This window comes from Carassius auratus, chromosome 47, assembly GCF_003368295.1.
Source record: "Carassius auratus strain Wakin chromosome 47, ASM336829v1, whole genome shotgun sequence".
NCBI lineage: Eukaryota > Metazoa > Chordata > Actinopteri > Cypriniformes > Cyprinidae > Carassius > Carassius auratus.
Genome location: NC_039289.1, coordinates 2932345 through 2949669, shown reverse-complemented (window position 1 = coordinate 2949669; position 17325 = coordinate 2932345). Strand labels below are relative to the sequence as shown.

The window sequence follows — 17325 nt, the reverse complement described above, 5'->3', positions numbered from 1 at the left end:
CGGAACATTGCCGGGTCGCCTTCTGTGTGAAAGCAACCACGTCCCGGGTTTGATCCCTGCATTGAACCCAGGTCGGGGACCTAGTAACATTGCCGGGTTCAATCCCGGGACGAGCGCTGTGTGAACAAAAGCCAGATCTAATGCCGTGTCGAAGTGATGACGCACGTTATCGCGCGACTCTTTTACCGGCTGTTTTGAAGGAAGATCAACGTTCGCGACGAAAAAATATGTGCAAACTGTAATGAAGCAGAGATCAGTTTGTTCCTCACTTTCCGCGCTGACACAGAGATCGTCTGCTTGCTTCAGTGAAAGTATAACGTGCCTAATGTTTTCGACTCGTACATTACACGTCAGGCGCTGATGTCACGTGTCGTTACGGGATTTTCAAGGGTTGTGTGTGAAAGCACGCACATATACCGGGTCATCACTGACAGTGTGAAAGTGCAAAATCTAGCGACCCGGGAACAATTGCTGGAACACTTTACGCTTGTATTTGTCGGAATGGCAGTGTGAAAGGGGCTTATAAGGTTGCTCTGATGTTCTACGAGGATTTAAGCATGTTGCTATGCAGTTGCTAAGGTGTTCTAAGTGATTGCTAGGTGTGTACGTTTGCTAATGGGTTGACATGGTATTCTGAGAGGTTTTTAGCATGTGGTTGCTAGGTGGTTTCTTTGATTTTTTCTGGTTCCTAGTTTAGATATGGTTTTGATCGCTCCTTAAATTGAATTATTTTTTAACTGTTTTATTGTTCACCAGACTTAATTCTCATTGATTATAAAGCTTACAGCACCTCTCCTCAATTGTAAGCAAATAATAATAGTAACGCAAACACCTATTTATGCTTATTACATTTTTGGTCCATGTTCAAAAAGTCAGTCCTTGATTCTTACATTGTTTTGCTGTTACGTTGTTGGAAATAGGGGCATTGTTTTACTTTAAAATTGTTGAAAATATGCCAATTTATTAATTTAACTTAATCTTTTTTTCCGTTTAGATAAGTGTCTGTGTGCATTTCCTGTTTTTTTTAGTTGTATAAACCGTGGGCTAAAAGACAATACCTGAGGTGAAGATATAGAAACCTGACTTGTAGAGCGTGACCAAAGACACCATTACTGTCACGTCCACAAGACACACACAAACACACACACACACACACACACACACACACACACACACACACACTTTCCCAACCCTACAATTGTAATTGAAATGTAGTATTTTTTTATGTATTTTAACATTTTAATGTATTGTTATTTTATATATCTGTATTTATTATTATTGTAGTTGTTGTGTATATGTGCTGAAAATAACCAGACATTACCTTGGAAATATATTTAGAATTATTATCATTATTATTATTATTATTTTATTTTTTTGAGAGTATCTTTGCCTGCTATTATCTGTTTTGTGTACAGTATTTTCATAATTTTATCTTTACTGAGTATACAAAATACTGACTCGAAGACAAAAAAAGTTAATGTGTCCCAAAATACTGATTCTATTTTGTAAAGATCACATGCAGTATGTAAACTATTCATAAACTTGGATCAAAATCTTGCCATGTGAGGAATGTTTGCAGAAAGTGTCTGTGTGACTGAATCTTTCCTCTAACAGTCACTCACATGTCATTCCTGTCCTACGCAGTGAAAAAAACTGATTTATATCTTCCTGAATAGTCTACCATTTAATTCCCTTTTCAGCACTGGGGAAAAACATTGTGCCTAAGAGAATTTGAACACTTGAGCTCCATAAAAACTATTTAAATGTCATTATGCTAGATAATAAAATTTGCGGAAAAAAATCCTGCTAGAGTTTTCCCAGAATTAACGTCACTACTCCGAGCCATTTTTGCAATTACTTGTAATCAGTTGTTCCCAAGGTGATTTTAGGGGATGTATGAAGTCTGCTCCCCTCAAGTTCACACAGGTGTAGTTCATCACATTAGCTATGAACGTGACCTAGAGCGTTTACACAACCAGAAAGTGTCACTTTGAACAATATATCTATAGTTTCATCATCATTAACATACTATAAACAAACTTGTTTTGTAAAATGTTTTGCTTGAAAGGTACTCTTATACCATCTTCAAAAAATGCCATTTGTTTTGATATTTTGTTATGTAATGCTATGTCATTCAGATATTTAAGGCATGGCTTAATTGTGCAAACACTTATAGGCCTATAACAACGGTAACAGTAACTACAATAACTATGTATAAACATATCAAAAGCAATAAGTCATAACTTTTTATGTAATTACATTAAATGACCAAAAAAAAACTCTTTTTATGCTATTAATACTCCACTAAATGATTTAGTTTAGTTGTTTTTTTGTGTGTCTGGATTTTGTATTCTATAATACACATCACCAAGCTGAAGAGAGTTTAAAAACATTTTAATGATAATCTAAATAAATGTATTTAAAATAATATTAACAACTTTACAGACTAAACAACTCTGAAAGTGTACCAAAGCGCTACCGAGTGAGGGTGCAACGAAACGCTGCTTGTATTTTCTCTAGTCCACCTTAAGAGTGCTCCTGTGTTTATGATTTCCTGAAAACTTTTCGAACCAATCGTAAGGCGTCCAGTGTACCTGCCTAGCGTTCTCGCGCTCCTGATTGGTCGACGCCTCAGAACTCACAGCCAATCCGCTGCCTGCAAGCGTTTTTCGGAGCCATTAGAGAATGACAGATCGAGAAAAAAAAAAAGGAAGAAGGAAAATTTGTTCAGATCACGCCATTGCCATTCGCCGTAGAGGATGAAAAGTTTCGGAAACTTTCTGCCCTCATTTTAAGCTGCTGTCGGTCTAAAGAACCGACGGCGACAGGAACTAAATCTGAACTGGATATATTAGCCTCTTGTTTGTGTACATGTGAGAGGATTTATCTGGATAACCCACACTTTCATCGACATCTAAAGGAAACGAGATTGTACATGCTAGTCATATTTTGAACACTTCTCAGAGACACCAGACAGCCATGTCGGGGGGTATCGGTATATATGCGGTCAAGAAACGGAAGAAGCCCGTTCAGAAAATGTAAGTTTTTGTGGGTACTCTCACGTTCAAGTTCAAACCGCGCTCGCGTCTGGCGCGTCAAGGTTATTTATACAATGTAACAAGATTTCAAACGGCTATGTTGGTTTCACTGTAAAATTCGGACAATGGAATGGAGCGCGTTCCATTCAGTGTTACATTTGCTGTATAGAACGTTCTAAACTGTGTTTGAAGTTGACTAGGTTGCTTATGCATTTAATTAAAAATTGGAATTGCGTACTTTTCATACAGAAAAGGCTGTATGAAAAGATATATATATATATATATATATATATATATATATATATATATATATATATATATATATATATATATATATATATGAATAACGCATATTTCATATACACACACATAATAAAGCTTATGAACTAATGTTTTGGTCTGCAAAATAACTCCCTGAGGCGATCTCAGACTTTCTTATGAAACTCGTATGAGTCTCGGGACAGTTCCATTTACTGTAAAAAAAAAAACACGAACAAAAAATAAAATTTTAAACTTCAGTTTATTTTTTTGTTAAAACCAGTGTGGTATTAAAGTCAACAGCGAATTGTTTTCTGTCACGTTTAATCGAACCTAGACATTTGAGTCACAGAACAGAGCAAATGTGACCATTATTGCGAAAAGTCTGATCGCTGGAAACAATTGTTGTTGAATAATGATGAAAACAGTGTGTTTGTTGCATCACAAACAAAAGACGGTCTGAGTTTGACCCAGTTCTGTATGTGTCGGGACACCTTAAGATTCTGGCTTGGTGTGTAGTTTTGGGTCTGGCATGGAAATAGTACTCTTGTATTAATCATAAAGTCGGCTGCGCTCGCACGCGATGCTTACACGAGGGCGGGGTGAGCCGGGGGGAGTATGTTATTGTAATCTGATATAGTCTTTTTTCACATCATGAGAACACAGGGATTTTTTTTTCTTACTTCTTTCCTTTTTTCTCTCTCTCTCTCTCGCTCCCCCCTCCTCAAATTAACATATTTTTAAGTCACGCAAACTCTTACGCAACTGTGGTGGAACTGGCTGAAAAGCCAAAGCACGCCTTTGAGTTGTTGTAGGAGCTTGCTGATTATCTACTTTCATGATTTTGCAGATAGTTCGGTCCCGGAAAATAATGTAATTGTCTTGGAGAATAACTTTATGGGGGGGGGGGGGGGGCAGAAAAAAATGCTTATTGCATCTGATTTAGTCCTGTGCATGACTTCTGTTGCACTGAAATAATGGATTTGTGTCAATTCTAGAACAATAACTTTACTTTTCTTTATCTAGAGATTGCTCACTTTACATTTACAGTCTTCAGTCTACACATATTGAATGCAAAAATAATGGATCCCAATTGTCGGGATGCTTACAAAGCCAAGTTTCATATTAAGTATATACCATAAAAGCAGTTTGTTAAGTAGTGTAAACATTACTAAATCAAGCATATTAATAATAATAATTATTATTATTATTATCATTTAGTGATGGCCAATGACAATATTTAGACAGGAAGGTGGCAATTGGCCAATTTAATGGCTTTGCAAAATAAGAGTTAGATTAATAAGCATGATCTGATAATCTAAGCATAATCAAACCAAACATCCAAAAATGCTTTTCCATTTGTATTTCACAATAAGTGATATTTTGAATAATATAATAATATTTTTGTTTTATTTATTTATAAATGTATAAATATAAATGTATTTATTTATATTGAAATATTGTTAATAATGCTACATTTTATGATAACAAATATAAATAATAATAATTGTTGTTGTTAAAAATACATTTAAAAAAAAATGCTGCATATCAGTTTTCGTACATGCAAACAAAAATATTTTATGTATATACTCTTTTGGGGTATTTCGTTTAAAAAATAAATTCAGTATCACTATATATAATACCATTTATTGACCGCAAATAAGATTCATGCAGAATTGCTTACATTAAAATGAACACTTGTTTTACACATTTGTTTTTACTACAAATTCACTAAAATTAAAATGTGAGATATGCATTGTACATAGAAAATATAGCATAAGCTAATTTACATTTCAGATATATCACTTATTGAAGTTATATTTGATTTATATTGCTTATATCAGTGGATTTGGGTGATCATTTGATGTGTATCTGGCCTGCAAACACTCTCATATGAGTGCAGTGGGGCAGAGCTCCATACCTGTTGACAGCCCTGTCGGGCCCGGCCCACCCACCAGGTTCGTGTATGTCACGGTCGTCATTGGCGCAGGAGATGGGTGACCTTTGCACGGTATGTCCACACTTTAGAATAGCTACTTACTGGAGCTTGAACTGCAGTGTGTGTATTAGCGTGCTGATAGACATCTAAACAAGCCAGTAGGGTGGCAAGGCGCATGAGCGGCCAAGACTGCGACTGACACAAAGAGGGCATTGAGAGGGAGTGTAACCAGACTCCTGGCTTCACACCGGCGTAGCTGGAAGTTGGAATGCTGTATAACAGTAGATCCTCTCTTTCTCCCTCTCTCTAAAGAACCTTGTCAAGATTTCCTCACTTCTAATCTACGCGAAAACAAAAACATAGGCGCAAGCAATGAACCGTCTAACCTCACCCTTCTGTTGAAAACAGTTGGAACTCCAACTGGAAGTTTTCAGCATCTGAACGGTCGGGTTGAGAAAGTCCGCATAACTTTGAAATTGTTAGGGAAAGTAATGCTGCCCTGCTGAATGAGATCAATTTCTTGAGGAAGGAAAAAAATCATGACCTCAAACCTTTGAATGGCAAAAACATTACGCAAGTAATGAACCGGCTAACCTCACCCTTTTGCTGAAGACTTGCAGTTGGAACTTCAGCTGGAAGTTTTCAGCATCTCACTGTGGGTTGAGAAAGTCAGCAAGGCATTGAAATTGTTAGGGAAAGTAATGCAGTATGTACTGACATCCAACAAACGCCTTAAAATATAGAAAGTTGTAAAGAGACTTATTTTGCAAGATTCCTTAAAACCCCATTTACTTTCATTTTATGGACAAGATAAGGTGAAACATTCTTTAAAATATCTTTTTATTGACTTACACTGTAAGGCAAGAAACATATTTAGTGTTTAACAGAAGAAAAACTGATGAGTAAACGGTGACTGAATGTCAATTTTTTAGGTGAATAATCCCATTTAAGATGAGTTTTAATTTACCTTAATGACGGTAATGATGCTGATGTGTCTCCACTCAAGTCAGATAAAGTTTGCAGCAGTGACTCAAGTATGGTAACAGTATGGTAACTTAGGACCAGGTGGTATAGCTATATATATATATATATTTTTTTTTTTTTTTTTTGCAAATATAAATAGCTGTTAACTATTTGAATATATTTATAATCTGCCGATGTTTAAATGAAACATGCTATTAAAATAATGCCATTCCTACTTGCGAAATTTAATCTAGACTAATGACACAATCTTAAAGAAATATGTGACCCTGGACCACAAAACCAGTCTTAAGTCAAAATTTTAAATACATAATCACCATGTTATACATCTGAATAATAATACTGAATAAATAAGCTTTCCATTGATGCATGGTTTATTAGGATCTGACAATATTTGGCCGAGATGCAACTCTTTGAAAATCTGGAATCTGAAGGTGCAAAAAAATCTAAATATTGAGAAAATCACCTTTGAAGCTGCCTAAATGAATTCTTCTGCATATTACTAATCATAAATTAAGTTTTGATATATTTAAGGTAGGAAATTTACAAAATATCTTCACGGAACAAGATATTTACTTAATATCCTAATGATTCTTGACATGAAAGAAAAATCGATAAGTTTGAGCCATACAATATATTTTTGGCAATTGCTAAAAATATACCACAGCAACTTAAGACTAGTTTCACGAGTTCACATCTACGTTTATTAATACAGTAAGGTTATGCGTATTTGGCGTGTTGTCCGGGGGGAGGGCTCAGAGTACTCCCCCCGGTTGTGGTAAGAGTAGATGGATCTATAATTGAGGAGAAATGGGGTGGAGGAGGGATGCTGAAAACTGTCAACGAACAGAGGTAGGTTCTGCTGTTATATATACCTTGTCATGAGTTGATTACTGATTGGTCTCCACTTGTGTTAATCAGGTTAATGAACTGCGACTGCTCCTCCCGAACTTTGTTATAAAACAACATTTTGTGGTCCAGGGTCACATATTATGAATAATGAATATATCTTGCAGCCCTAACTGACCTTCTGGGTTGCAGTGGCTGGGGCAGTGTGATGCATTGAATGCGTGCCATTGGAGCCAATTTTAGTTCTGTTCGTTTTTTCCAAAACTTGGGTTTTTGATCCAAACCAGATGTGGTTGTGCTTCAGCTGAGGTTATCGGGTGGAAAACAACCGCTGTTGGCTGAAATCGCCCTTTCCTTTCTGATTTCAGAACTGTTTTCATGTTTCCATGTTGTTTGGTAACAACATGGCCACAATTGAGGTAAAACACTACCATCAAAAGTTTGGACATGCTCGACTGAACTTTTTACTTTTTTAAAGAAAGAAAGAAATATATATATATATATATATATATATATATATATATATATATATATATACAGTACAGACCAAAAGTTTGGACACACCTTCTCATTCAAAGAGTTTTCTTTATTTTCATGACTATGAAAATTGTAGAGTCACACTGAGGGCATCAAAACTATGAATTAACACATGTGGAATTATATATGGAATTATATACATGACAAAAAAGTTTGAAACACCTGAAAATATGTCTCATTCTAGGTTCTTCAAAGTAAATTTATTTTAAAATTAAATTTATGCATTTAGCAGACGCTTTTATCCAAAGCGACTTACAGTGCATTCAGGCTATCAATTTTTACATATCATGTGTTCACGGGGAATCGAACCCCCGACCTTGCGCTTGACAGCGCAGTGCTCTACCAATTTTGCTCTGATTACTGCTTTGCACACTCTTGGCATTCTCTTGATGAGCTTCAAGAGGTAGTCACCTGAAATGGTCTTCAACAGTCTTGAAGGAGTTCCCCGAGAGAAGCTTAGCACTTGTTGGCCCTTTTGCCTTCTGTCTGCGGTCCAGCTCACCCCTAAACCATCTGGATTGGGTTCAGGTCCGGTGACTGTGGCCAGGTCATCTGGCGCATCACCCCATCACTCTCCTTCTTGGTCAAATAGCCCTTGATGCCTTCAGTGTGAAACTACAATTTTCATAGTCATGAAAATAAAGAAAACTCTTTGAATGAGAAGGTGTGTCCAAACTTTTGGTCTGTACTGTATATATATATTATTATTATTATATATTATTTATTTATTTTACATGCAGGAATGCACCATGGGATTGTAGATTTTTTTTCTCAAGATAGATTGCCAAATGCCTTCAGATTGTTCTTTTCTCAGTGTCCTCAGTAAACCCGTCGAGCAATGCAGTGCATGCAGATGAAAAAAAAAAGCGGTTGTGCAACAGTAACAATAAGTTTTGAAACTGTATTTCCAGTGGTTGACTTTTTTGGGACGAGTGCCAAATTTAAAAGGAAAGAGAGAGAGAGAAGAAAAAATATGTTGTATGTAAGCAAAGGGAGAGTGAAATAACTGAGAAATGTGCATTTAAAGACCACGACACGGTGAGAACAAAGAGACGAGTCTTCAGATGGTCCTCTGAGGATTCCAGGCAGCATGAGAAACCCTGTTGCATGTTGGGACCTGCAAGAGGAAAACAGTCATGATGTCATGTGATTGGCCCGAAACACTTGTACACTAGAGGATAGAAGAAAGAATGAGAGATTTCAGATGTTCCCTCTGTAGTGATGTCTTCAGTTCAAAAAACCCTTTGCCAACCTCAGTGACCACAGTAAATGTTGGGAGGTCCACATGATCAGAACTCCAATCACTGGGTCAGATGTAATTCAGGAAGAATGTAGAAGCTCTGTTTCCCGCGATAGGGCTTTCCAAACAAATAATCATAGACAATAGACCAATAGAACAAAGCCACCATGTTGCAAACATCGCGGAGCTGAAAACAATTAAAAGGTTTCGGTAGGAAGTAACGGTTAGTTGGTCTGTTAGTACTGCTAGTGTAGCTACGTTATAAGGCAGAGATTTAAAAGATTATTTGACCATCATGACCGACCTACAAAGACCTCTGTGACTTTGCTTTATTGCCTCAGTGTGGTTTTCATTTTGTTAAAATATTTACATCTGGCCTCAAGAATAATTGCACTGAAGATGTTATAAGTGGCCCGATGGCAAAATTTAATACTGTTTGCTTTGTTTTAGCAGAAATATATTTTTCTATGTTTTAGATTAAATTATTAATAATTAAACAAATAAATTATTATTTGTTTGATTTATTTAGTTTTGTCTTGCATTTCAAAATCAGTCTTTATAAAAAATATTTTGCTGATTCTTTTACTTTATTTATGAGGGATGCACCGATAGGATTTTTTGGGGCCTATACTGATACCGATTTTAACAAACACTTATTGTACGATAAGTATCGATACCGATATTTTTTCACTTCCTCTCTTATTTTAAATGTTGGCATCAAAATAGATAGTATTTTGATCGTGCTTTAAATCAAAGTTCAAAAATACCTGCAATATATTGTACAAGCAGGTTTATTGCTGCATTGTTAAATAATTTCTGATGAACATTGATTTGATCCATTTAACATTCAGCAGGCCTATATAAATACAACCAAACAAAGATGCATATTAAATAAACTGCTTTTTAGGTAGGTTTAACAGTTTTCTGAGGTCTGCTACACTTCTGAAAGTTACAAAAGTTAGTTGGTCAAGAATAGTGTGCGATCGTTTGTCTTTTGTTATTTGATTAGCATTAAACTGCTGAGGATTATGCAACAGACATTATACAGCTCAGTGCCTTCACACAGTTAATTAATAAACCTTCGATTTGTTATATAAGTCTTTTTCCTTATATAGTCGATATGCTGATGGTTGTAAATTGAGGAAAAATCAGCCGATAAACATCCGATAATTTAGATAATTTATGGGATTTTCATGGCAAATTTACACATTTATTTATTTATTTATTTATTATACATTTGTTTTGTACAAAAATATCAATGTTTATCAAAAATATTCTACTATACTGTATATGTTATTATTCAATTTAAATGGCTTTTATATTGGCTTTTAAGTTGCAATAATATGTGTGAATTTTATGGATATGATGTAACAAACGACAGGGGAATTAACCGAAACACTCCAAATAAATGATTTTATAGATTTATATTGACAAAATACATTTAAACATATTTTGTAATGTGGCAAAGAGTAAACATAAATGAATTTACAAGAGAATAGTAAGATAGACTAATTGAAATTATGTTTTATTAACAAGGTTCGGGAGGAGCATGATCAGATAATCAACCAATTTGGCACAGGCGAAACTCGTTTAGCTTACCGTCCTAACTAGCACAATACGTGTGTGTGTGTGTGTGTGTGTGTGTGTGTGTGTGTGTGTGTATATATATATATATATATATATATATATATATATATATATATATATATATATGCAGCCTAATAATCTCTGTCCTATGACACTTTCTGCTATCCCTCCTCCACCCCCAACTCCTCACTCCTTTTCTATTTTCATCCCATATTAGGGATAGGGGGAGTTCTCTGGGTTCGGGCTATATTATGGCCTCTGAGCCCTCCCCCAGGACAGCATGCCAAAATATGCTTGCTATTTGCTATCAGATTAGATGTAAGGGTGAACTCGTGAATTGACATTAGCATGAATTCCGCACGATTAATGGTTTGCTCAGTTAGTCCAGGACCAGGCCCTAAAAAATATCCATTTGGAGATCCAAAAGTAGCAGGGCACACCTAAAAGGATGAAGGATGAGGTTTCATTTTGAAAGCATTTGAGTCAGTTTTGACTGTAAGTTGTGACACATCTAGCTCCTGAGAAATGAAAAAGTAGGTGAATCAACGTGGCACCAGCAATGACGAGCCCCATCGTGTTATTCTAGAGATGTGGAGTTCAGGGCCGAAGGGAAAGGAAGGGGCTGAACATGCTCTTGTGTCCCCACAGGCTCTTTTTTCTGAGGTTAGTTTTACTTTATTTCTGGGAAAACATAATTAGGGTCCGGCTCGAATGGCTAGAGTTACCGCTCTTAGGCTTCTGGGCTTGCAGGCAATGAAAAGGCTGTACAAGGTTGAGTTACAGTCATAGTTTTGATGGCCATGATTCCAGTAAGAGTCCTCAAGGTTAGATAATGGGTTTTATGTCAAAGGGTGGACAGTTGTTTTAGTACTTAAACAGTGAAACTCTGTTTTTATATTTTTGATTTGGCATTTTAAACTGATCAGTAACATGAACCCTAAAAATCTGTTCTTATGTTTCAAAGGTTTTCTTGGAAGACCGCATGTTGCAGTACTATTTTATGAGTTCATATTAATATTAGAGTGACTTTAGCTCTGTGCAAGCTGTCCACAGTGATGATAAACTGAGCTTTGATTAGCAAAGACTTTTGAGACCTCTATGTAATCCTTCAGGCATGCAGGAGAAAAGCCCTCTTAAGATTTCAATAATTCATTTCAGACCATATAAATCCAAACTCTGTATCTTCCAAGCATCGCATACCATGAAACCCCATTGTTATTTAGTCTGCTTCGTTTTTTCAGCATTCGCAATAAGTGGCAAAGCATATCAGCATTAATTAGTTCAAATCAGTCGATTCCAATAGCGCACCAATAATCTTGTGCATCTTTAACTGTTCAGGTACCGAAATAATGCAAAAAAACTTGCAGCTTTACTTCAGTATCAACTAAAATACAGAGGTTGAATATCTAGGAAATGTTCACATATCACACTTTCTTCAAGCTCTAGAGAACGCCGCAAACCTCTATTTATTAGGGGTGTAACGATACGCGTATTCGTATTGAACCGTTCGGTACGACGCTTTCGGTTCGGTACGCGGTACGCATTATGTATACCGAACGGTTCGTTGGAGTAATTAATTATATTTGAAAAAAAAAAAAGGAGAGAGAGAAAGAAATATAATGATATGCGTTCAACAAGGTAGCCCAATAACCCAAACAACGTAACAGGCAACGCCCCTGACACTCCCGAAGAAGAAAAAAACACCATCTTATATGTTTATGTTAGGCTACTCAGCAGGCGCTCGCTCACTCAGTACGCGCTGAAGGCTCGTTGCAAAATAGCCAATGCGTTTAACAGACTAGAAATGAGAAGATCCTCCAATAACCAACAGGTCTGGTGTTTGGGTGCACTTTGGATTCCCTTTAAGCTATAATGGTGATGGCAAGAGAGTGGTGGATAAAAAAACAACGGTATGTCGCATCTGCAACATGACAGGGTACACCAGCGGGATTACAAAAAAAACAAAAAAAAAACCAGCGGGAATATCTGGGATATATGCGTCGGTACTATCTGGGAAAAGACGAAAAAAAGGAGAAACATGCACGCAGCAAACTATCCCTGCAGCATTTAGACACTATAGCTTACAGGGAATCCAACCCAAACACCAGACCTGTTGGTTATTTTAGAATCTTATATTTCTGGTCTGTTAAATGCATTAGACATTTTGCAACGAGCCTTCAGCGCGTGCTGAGTGAGCGAGCGCCTTAGGGGCCGTTCACATATCGTGCCTAAAAACGCATGGAAAACGCTAAGCGCGTCTTTCTCCTCCTTTCCAAAGCGCTCGGGCAGAAGCGCTCATGAGGCGTCTGTCTTTGCTAAGCAACAATGACGTGCTCTCTTCATGAGACGCGGAAATTTCAGCAAAGGATAAATGGATTTGCAGCTCTAAAAATCGCTTGCAGTAGCTCTGCTACTGAATTTATTTCAAAATTGCAATCCATATACAACTATGATCAGCTGTTCCTTCATCTTGGCTGAGCTCTCAACGTTGTTACGGGAAAGGATGAAGCTGATTGGTTGGTTCTTGTCACATGACCCGCGGTGCGCTTGCGGCATTCTGAAAAGTTGAGATGTTTTTACATTTTGCTGTATCTAAAACGTATCGAACCGAACCGAACCGAACCGTGACATCAGTGTATCGTATCGAACCGAACCGTGAATTTTGTGAACCGTTACACCCCTACTATTTATACATATTTATAGGTTGTTTTGTACCAACACAAATGATAAGCCAATTCTGAATTGTTTTTATCCTTTGTGTATTAATCACAGACACTCATTCTTTGTAATATATCTTTTTGAATTCTTCCTCGTGGGCATTTTACATTTAAGGTCGCCATTCAGTAATAATAATAGTAATAATAAATGACTAGACGCCACAAGACTTTGCAAGCATTATAGCTGTCCAAAGTGGCGTCACAGGTCATAACAAGCAGACTAACACCAATTTATTTTCATCAATGCTCTTCTCTTCTCTTCTTCCAGCCCCAAACCACCACCACCTGATGGTGTGAAATCCAACCCCTCCAAGCGGCACAGAGACCGGTTGAACGGCGAATTGGATAAGCTGACCAGCCTTCTACCCTTCTCGGAAGATGTCCGTGCACGGCTGGACAAACTGTCAGTGCTTCGACTCAGCGTTGGATACCTGAAGGTCAAGAGCTTCTTCAATGGTGAGATCACAACTCTGTCTTATTTCTAAAGTTTGTTGCCGTTTTCAACTCGGTGATAACTTTTTCATGATGTAAAGCATTTACGACATGATCAGTTTTCCTTTTCAGCCTATTTCGAGTTCGTATTTTTACACGTTTTAGGCCGGTGTTGTTGTATGATAATATTGCAGTGACCATAATCAAGGAAGAGAGGACAGGAAGTGATGTAGAGAATGAGGAACAAGTATACAAGTATCACAGCTGAGTCGGAATTTAACTTTGATCCTGGGATACTTTGTTAACTACTAAACACTCACTCACACAGTGCTAAAAGGTCACTGATTATTCATTGCTTCTCAGTAAATTTGAGTTTGAACTTTTCAAGTTCACTGTCATAATCATTGAATCCTTTCTTTCTATCAGATTAGAGGTGAGTGGAGCTGGAGGAAGTGGCTTCTGGTGCACTGCCGCATATACCATTGATTAAATGATTAAAAATGCTTCTCAGAATTATGATTCAGTCTCTGTTTTAATAGCGTTCTAACTTTAATAATTTATTTAGCATCTCGAGTTTAGTTCCACTAAATTTGTTTACATGGTTTACTGTTAAGTTCCATGTCACATGAATAATGGGCTAGAAACTTGTGACTTCAGCTGACATGTTGATTAACTCTGTGAAAAGTTACAAGGGAGCTGAAATATCACATGCTGGTCTTACTTAACGTACTTGACACCATAAATTTGGCTAGTTGTTTTTTTTTTTTTTCATTTGATTTTTTTTTTTTTGTTTTCTGGTTAAAAGGTTTTTCTTAAGTAATCCACATAGAAATTTGTGAGTTGAGAGGGTTTCAGATCTTTAGCCAATAAATACTTGTTCGTTTGTTTGTGTGTCTTTAGAAAAGGCTCACAATAACATCTCGACATGACCTCGCAAGGAGTGACGTAGGATCGTCTCATGGAATTAATCAAGTTTCTAAGAATAATATAGAGGGGAAACATCTCAACGCAAGGTTAAATTAGTAGTTCCCAGCACAAAACCATCCATAATGCTTGTCTAAGAGATACTGAAGTGGTATTGAAGTCTAAATCTTATTTTTTTTAACTTGTTTTATATTCTAATAAAAATCCTTAAATGAAGAATTTTTCACTGAGAAAATAATAGAATTGAGAACAGGATATTTTCCAGTGGATTTGAAGTTGTTTTGCAGATGTAGTCCAATTTAGTGAGACGTAGGTATAAAGAGTTCATAACAATTGTGGCATTTGGATTCGACAGATCAAATATAGATTTAGATTTGTATTCACTTAACACGTACACAGGAGGAAAATAGCCCAAAGAACATGTGTTGCCAACTTTTGTTATCATTTCTAGATAAATATAATATGTCAAGATTTAGGCCTTGCCCTCATGTACTTCGCCCATGTGACCTTTGCGTTAGTTTTTAACACAGGATCTGGATATAGTATTAGATTTTGCTACCATAATTGCTCAAGACGGTTTCTTTTCTTGTGTAAATAATTACAGTAGACATTAAGACGACTTGTCCACACTGACCTTTCTTCTCATACCCAATCCCAGGTCAGATGTTCTTTATCTTTAACTCCATTATCTCGTTTTCTGAACAGTGATAGTGGCAGCAAGCATGTGTCTTTTCTTGAACTCCCTGCTGAGTAATCATGGCAGCTATGAAGTGTATGCAGAGAATTACATTGTGAAAAGACAAAGGGCCTTGTGGGGAATATTTTGGGAGTCATCTTGGCACCATCAGTGGGCAAGGAAGACAAACAGGTAAAGTCAGGCCTAAAGAGTGCTGAATCAGACAACATGGAGTTCCTGGCACTGTCCTGGACTTCCCGCCTTGTCCTGTCATGCTGAGCCTGTCCAAACAAACACACAGAGAGACAGACATATTGCAGGGAACTTGTCCAGTCTGGATGGGCATTTGAGAGACTCAATAACAACCCGGTTTAGAAATTATGTCAAGGTCTTACCCGGTGTCATCTCAAAGGTCTCTGACATGTCATAATTTCACTGCCAGACTCGAGCCTCCTTTTCCTCTAAAGAACGGACCGTGCATTGTGTGAAAATTCATCAAGTCTTTCCCTTCTTCTCCACCGCCCTCTTACATTTTTCATTTGAAATCAGGCTTCCAAACAAACAGACCACGAAAGGCTCGACAGAGCCCCAAATGTGCCAGCCTGCGGTCCCCAGCTAAGCTTCCTTTTATTGTTCTACTAAAATAGCAACCATTATAAACAGGCATTTGCGGGAGAGTAGAAGAACAAGCGAGTGAGCGAGCGAGAACAAGACGGCACAGGAAAAGAGAGCTAAGCGTGCAGCAGACCGTCTAAAAGAAGAGAAGATATTCTTGACCTGCCCACAAGATTCACAGCGCACTTCTTGCTCTAGAAAGACTGGAGAAAAAGATTAACTAAAACATTCTAGTTTTTTGCAACGTCCTTAGTAACCACACGTGTGAAGCAGAGAAACGGGGGCAACATGGGGCCCTGCAAGCAGACAGTGTTTGGTGTTGCTGCAGTGTATGCAGCATAAATAAACTGCGACAGACAGGAAACACAAGGTGTTGTGGTGAAACATTTCATTTTACAGGTTCTTTGAGACAGCGAGCGAAGAAGGCGAGCGACGGACATGCCGACAGGAATAGGGGACCATTGGGAGCACCTGGTAGAAGTATCCAAACAGGTGCAAATGCCTATTTCCTACATTGCCCCCCCCATCCTGTCTGTCTTGAGTGCTGTTTCCAAACCAGGCAGTGATGCAAAATAATTACTGTAATATCAGGAAATAACATCTTGGGATTCTCGAGCATTTTGGTGCAGTGCAGTGAGGTTCGAATATGCCCAATCCAAGCTATTTTCAATCCCTCTCCAACAATATTAATTGGATCAAGTCTACAAGTACAGTAACTCCTTTATCAGCTTGTCTATTTTCATCACTGGATATGAAATGCAGAAAGAGGAGCGCCCAGGGCTAAGGATTCCTCTGTGTCTGGCTTCTAGCAGGTCAGACACCGCCTTTGCAGAGAATGGATCCTCTGTTGGTGTCCTCCCATCATCCCAGACTGTAGAGACAGAAGGAGACCTACTGTAAAAGGTTGCACTGAGAAAAACCACAAGATTCAGTCCCACGGTGAGATGCACAAATGGGACATTGTGTGAACTGCGTTCCCAGCATGCACTTGGGGCCAGGGCATCGTTGTGTATTGATGAGGGGGGTCAGGTCTGGAGGAGTCGCTAGAATAGAATGGTCCTTGTCTGAAGTGTAATGTGGTGTGCCATTGGTCTAGCTCAGCTTTGACCTTAAGGATGAATCAGTTGGCTTCAAAACAACTTTTGCGGCGCCCAGAGTATGAGGGAAAGAGAGACCGCCAGAAAGATTCCTGGAAAGAAAGGTTTATTGTTCCTGAGTTTCTTGCTCTTCGTCTTTGCCCTTTCAACATTTAAACAAGTTTCTATGCATCTACCCTGTACAAAGCTTTTAGCCTCATCATTGTTCTTGCTTCAAATGTTCCATCGTGCTCTCTCTTCTTATATTTTTCTGGACTGCGTTTTCTGCACCTTATCTTAGTAGAGATCACCACGTTCCTGACGGTAAGTAGATGGCAGGGTGAGGGTGGTAGAGCTGAGGGAAGGAAGGGTTAGCGCACAGAGCCCTGAGGCATTCCGGCACGCTATGGGGGCACTGCAGGTAGTGGAGCCCTCCAGACCACTTGGGGTCTCTCT

General features: G+C 37.9%; 1 protein-coding gene across 1 annotated transcript in view; it reads left to right on the top strand.

Moving 5' to 3' along the window:
- Positions 1–2722: 2722 nt before the first annotated feature.
- LOC113064794 (aryl hydrocarbon receptor-like) overlaps positions 2723–17325 on the top strand; it is a 53247-nt gene continuing 38644 nt past the window's right edge. Inside the window, exons 1-2 of the mRNA XM_026235735.1 lie at positions 2723–3038; positions 13415–13602. Coding sequence (XP_026091520.1) covers positions 2980–3038; positions 13415–13602 — 247 coding nt within the window. The 5' untranslated portion in view covers positions 2723–2979. The remainder of the gene's footprint in view (positions 3039–13414; positions 13603–17325) is intronic.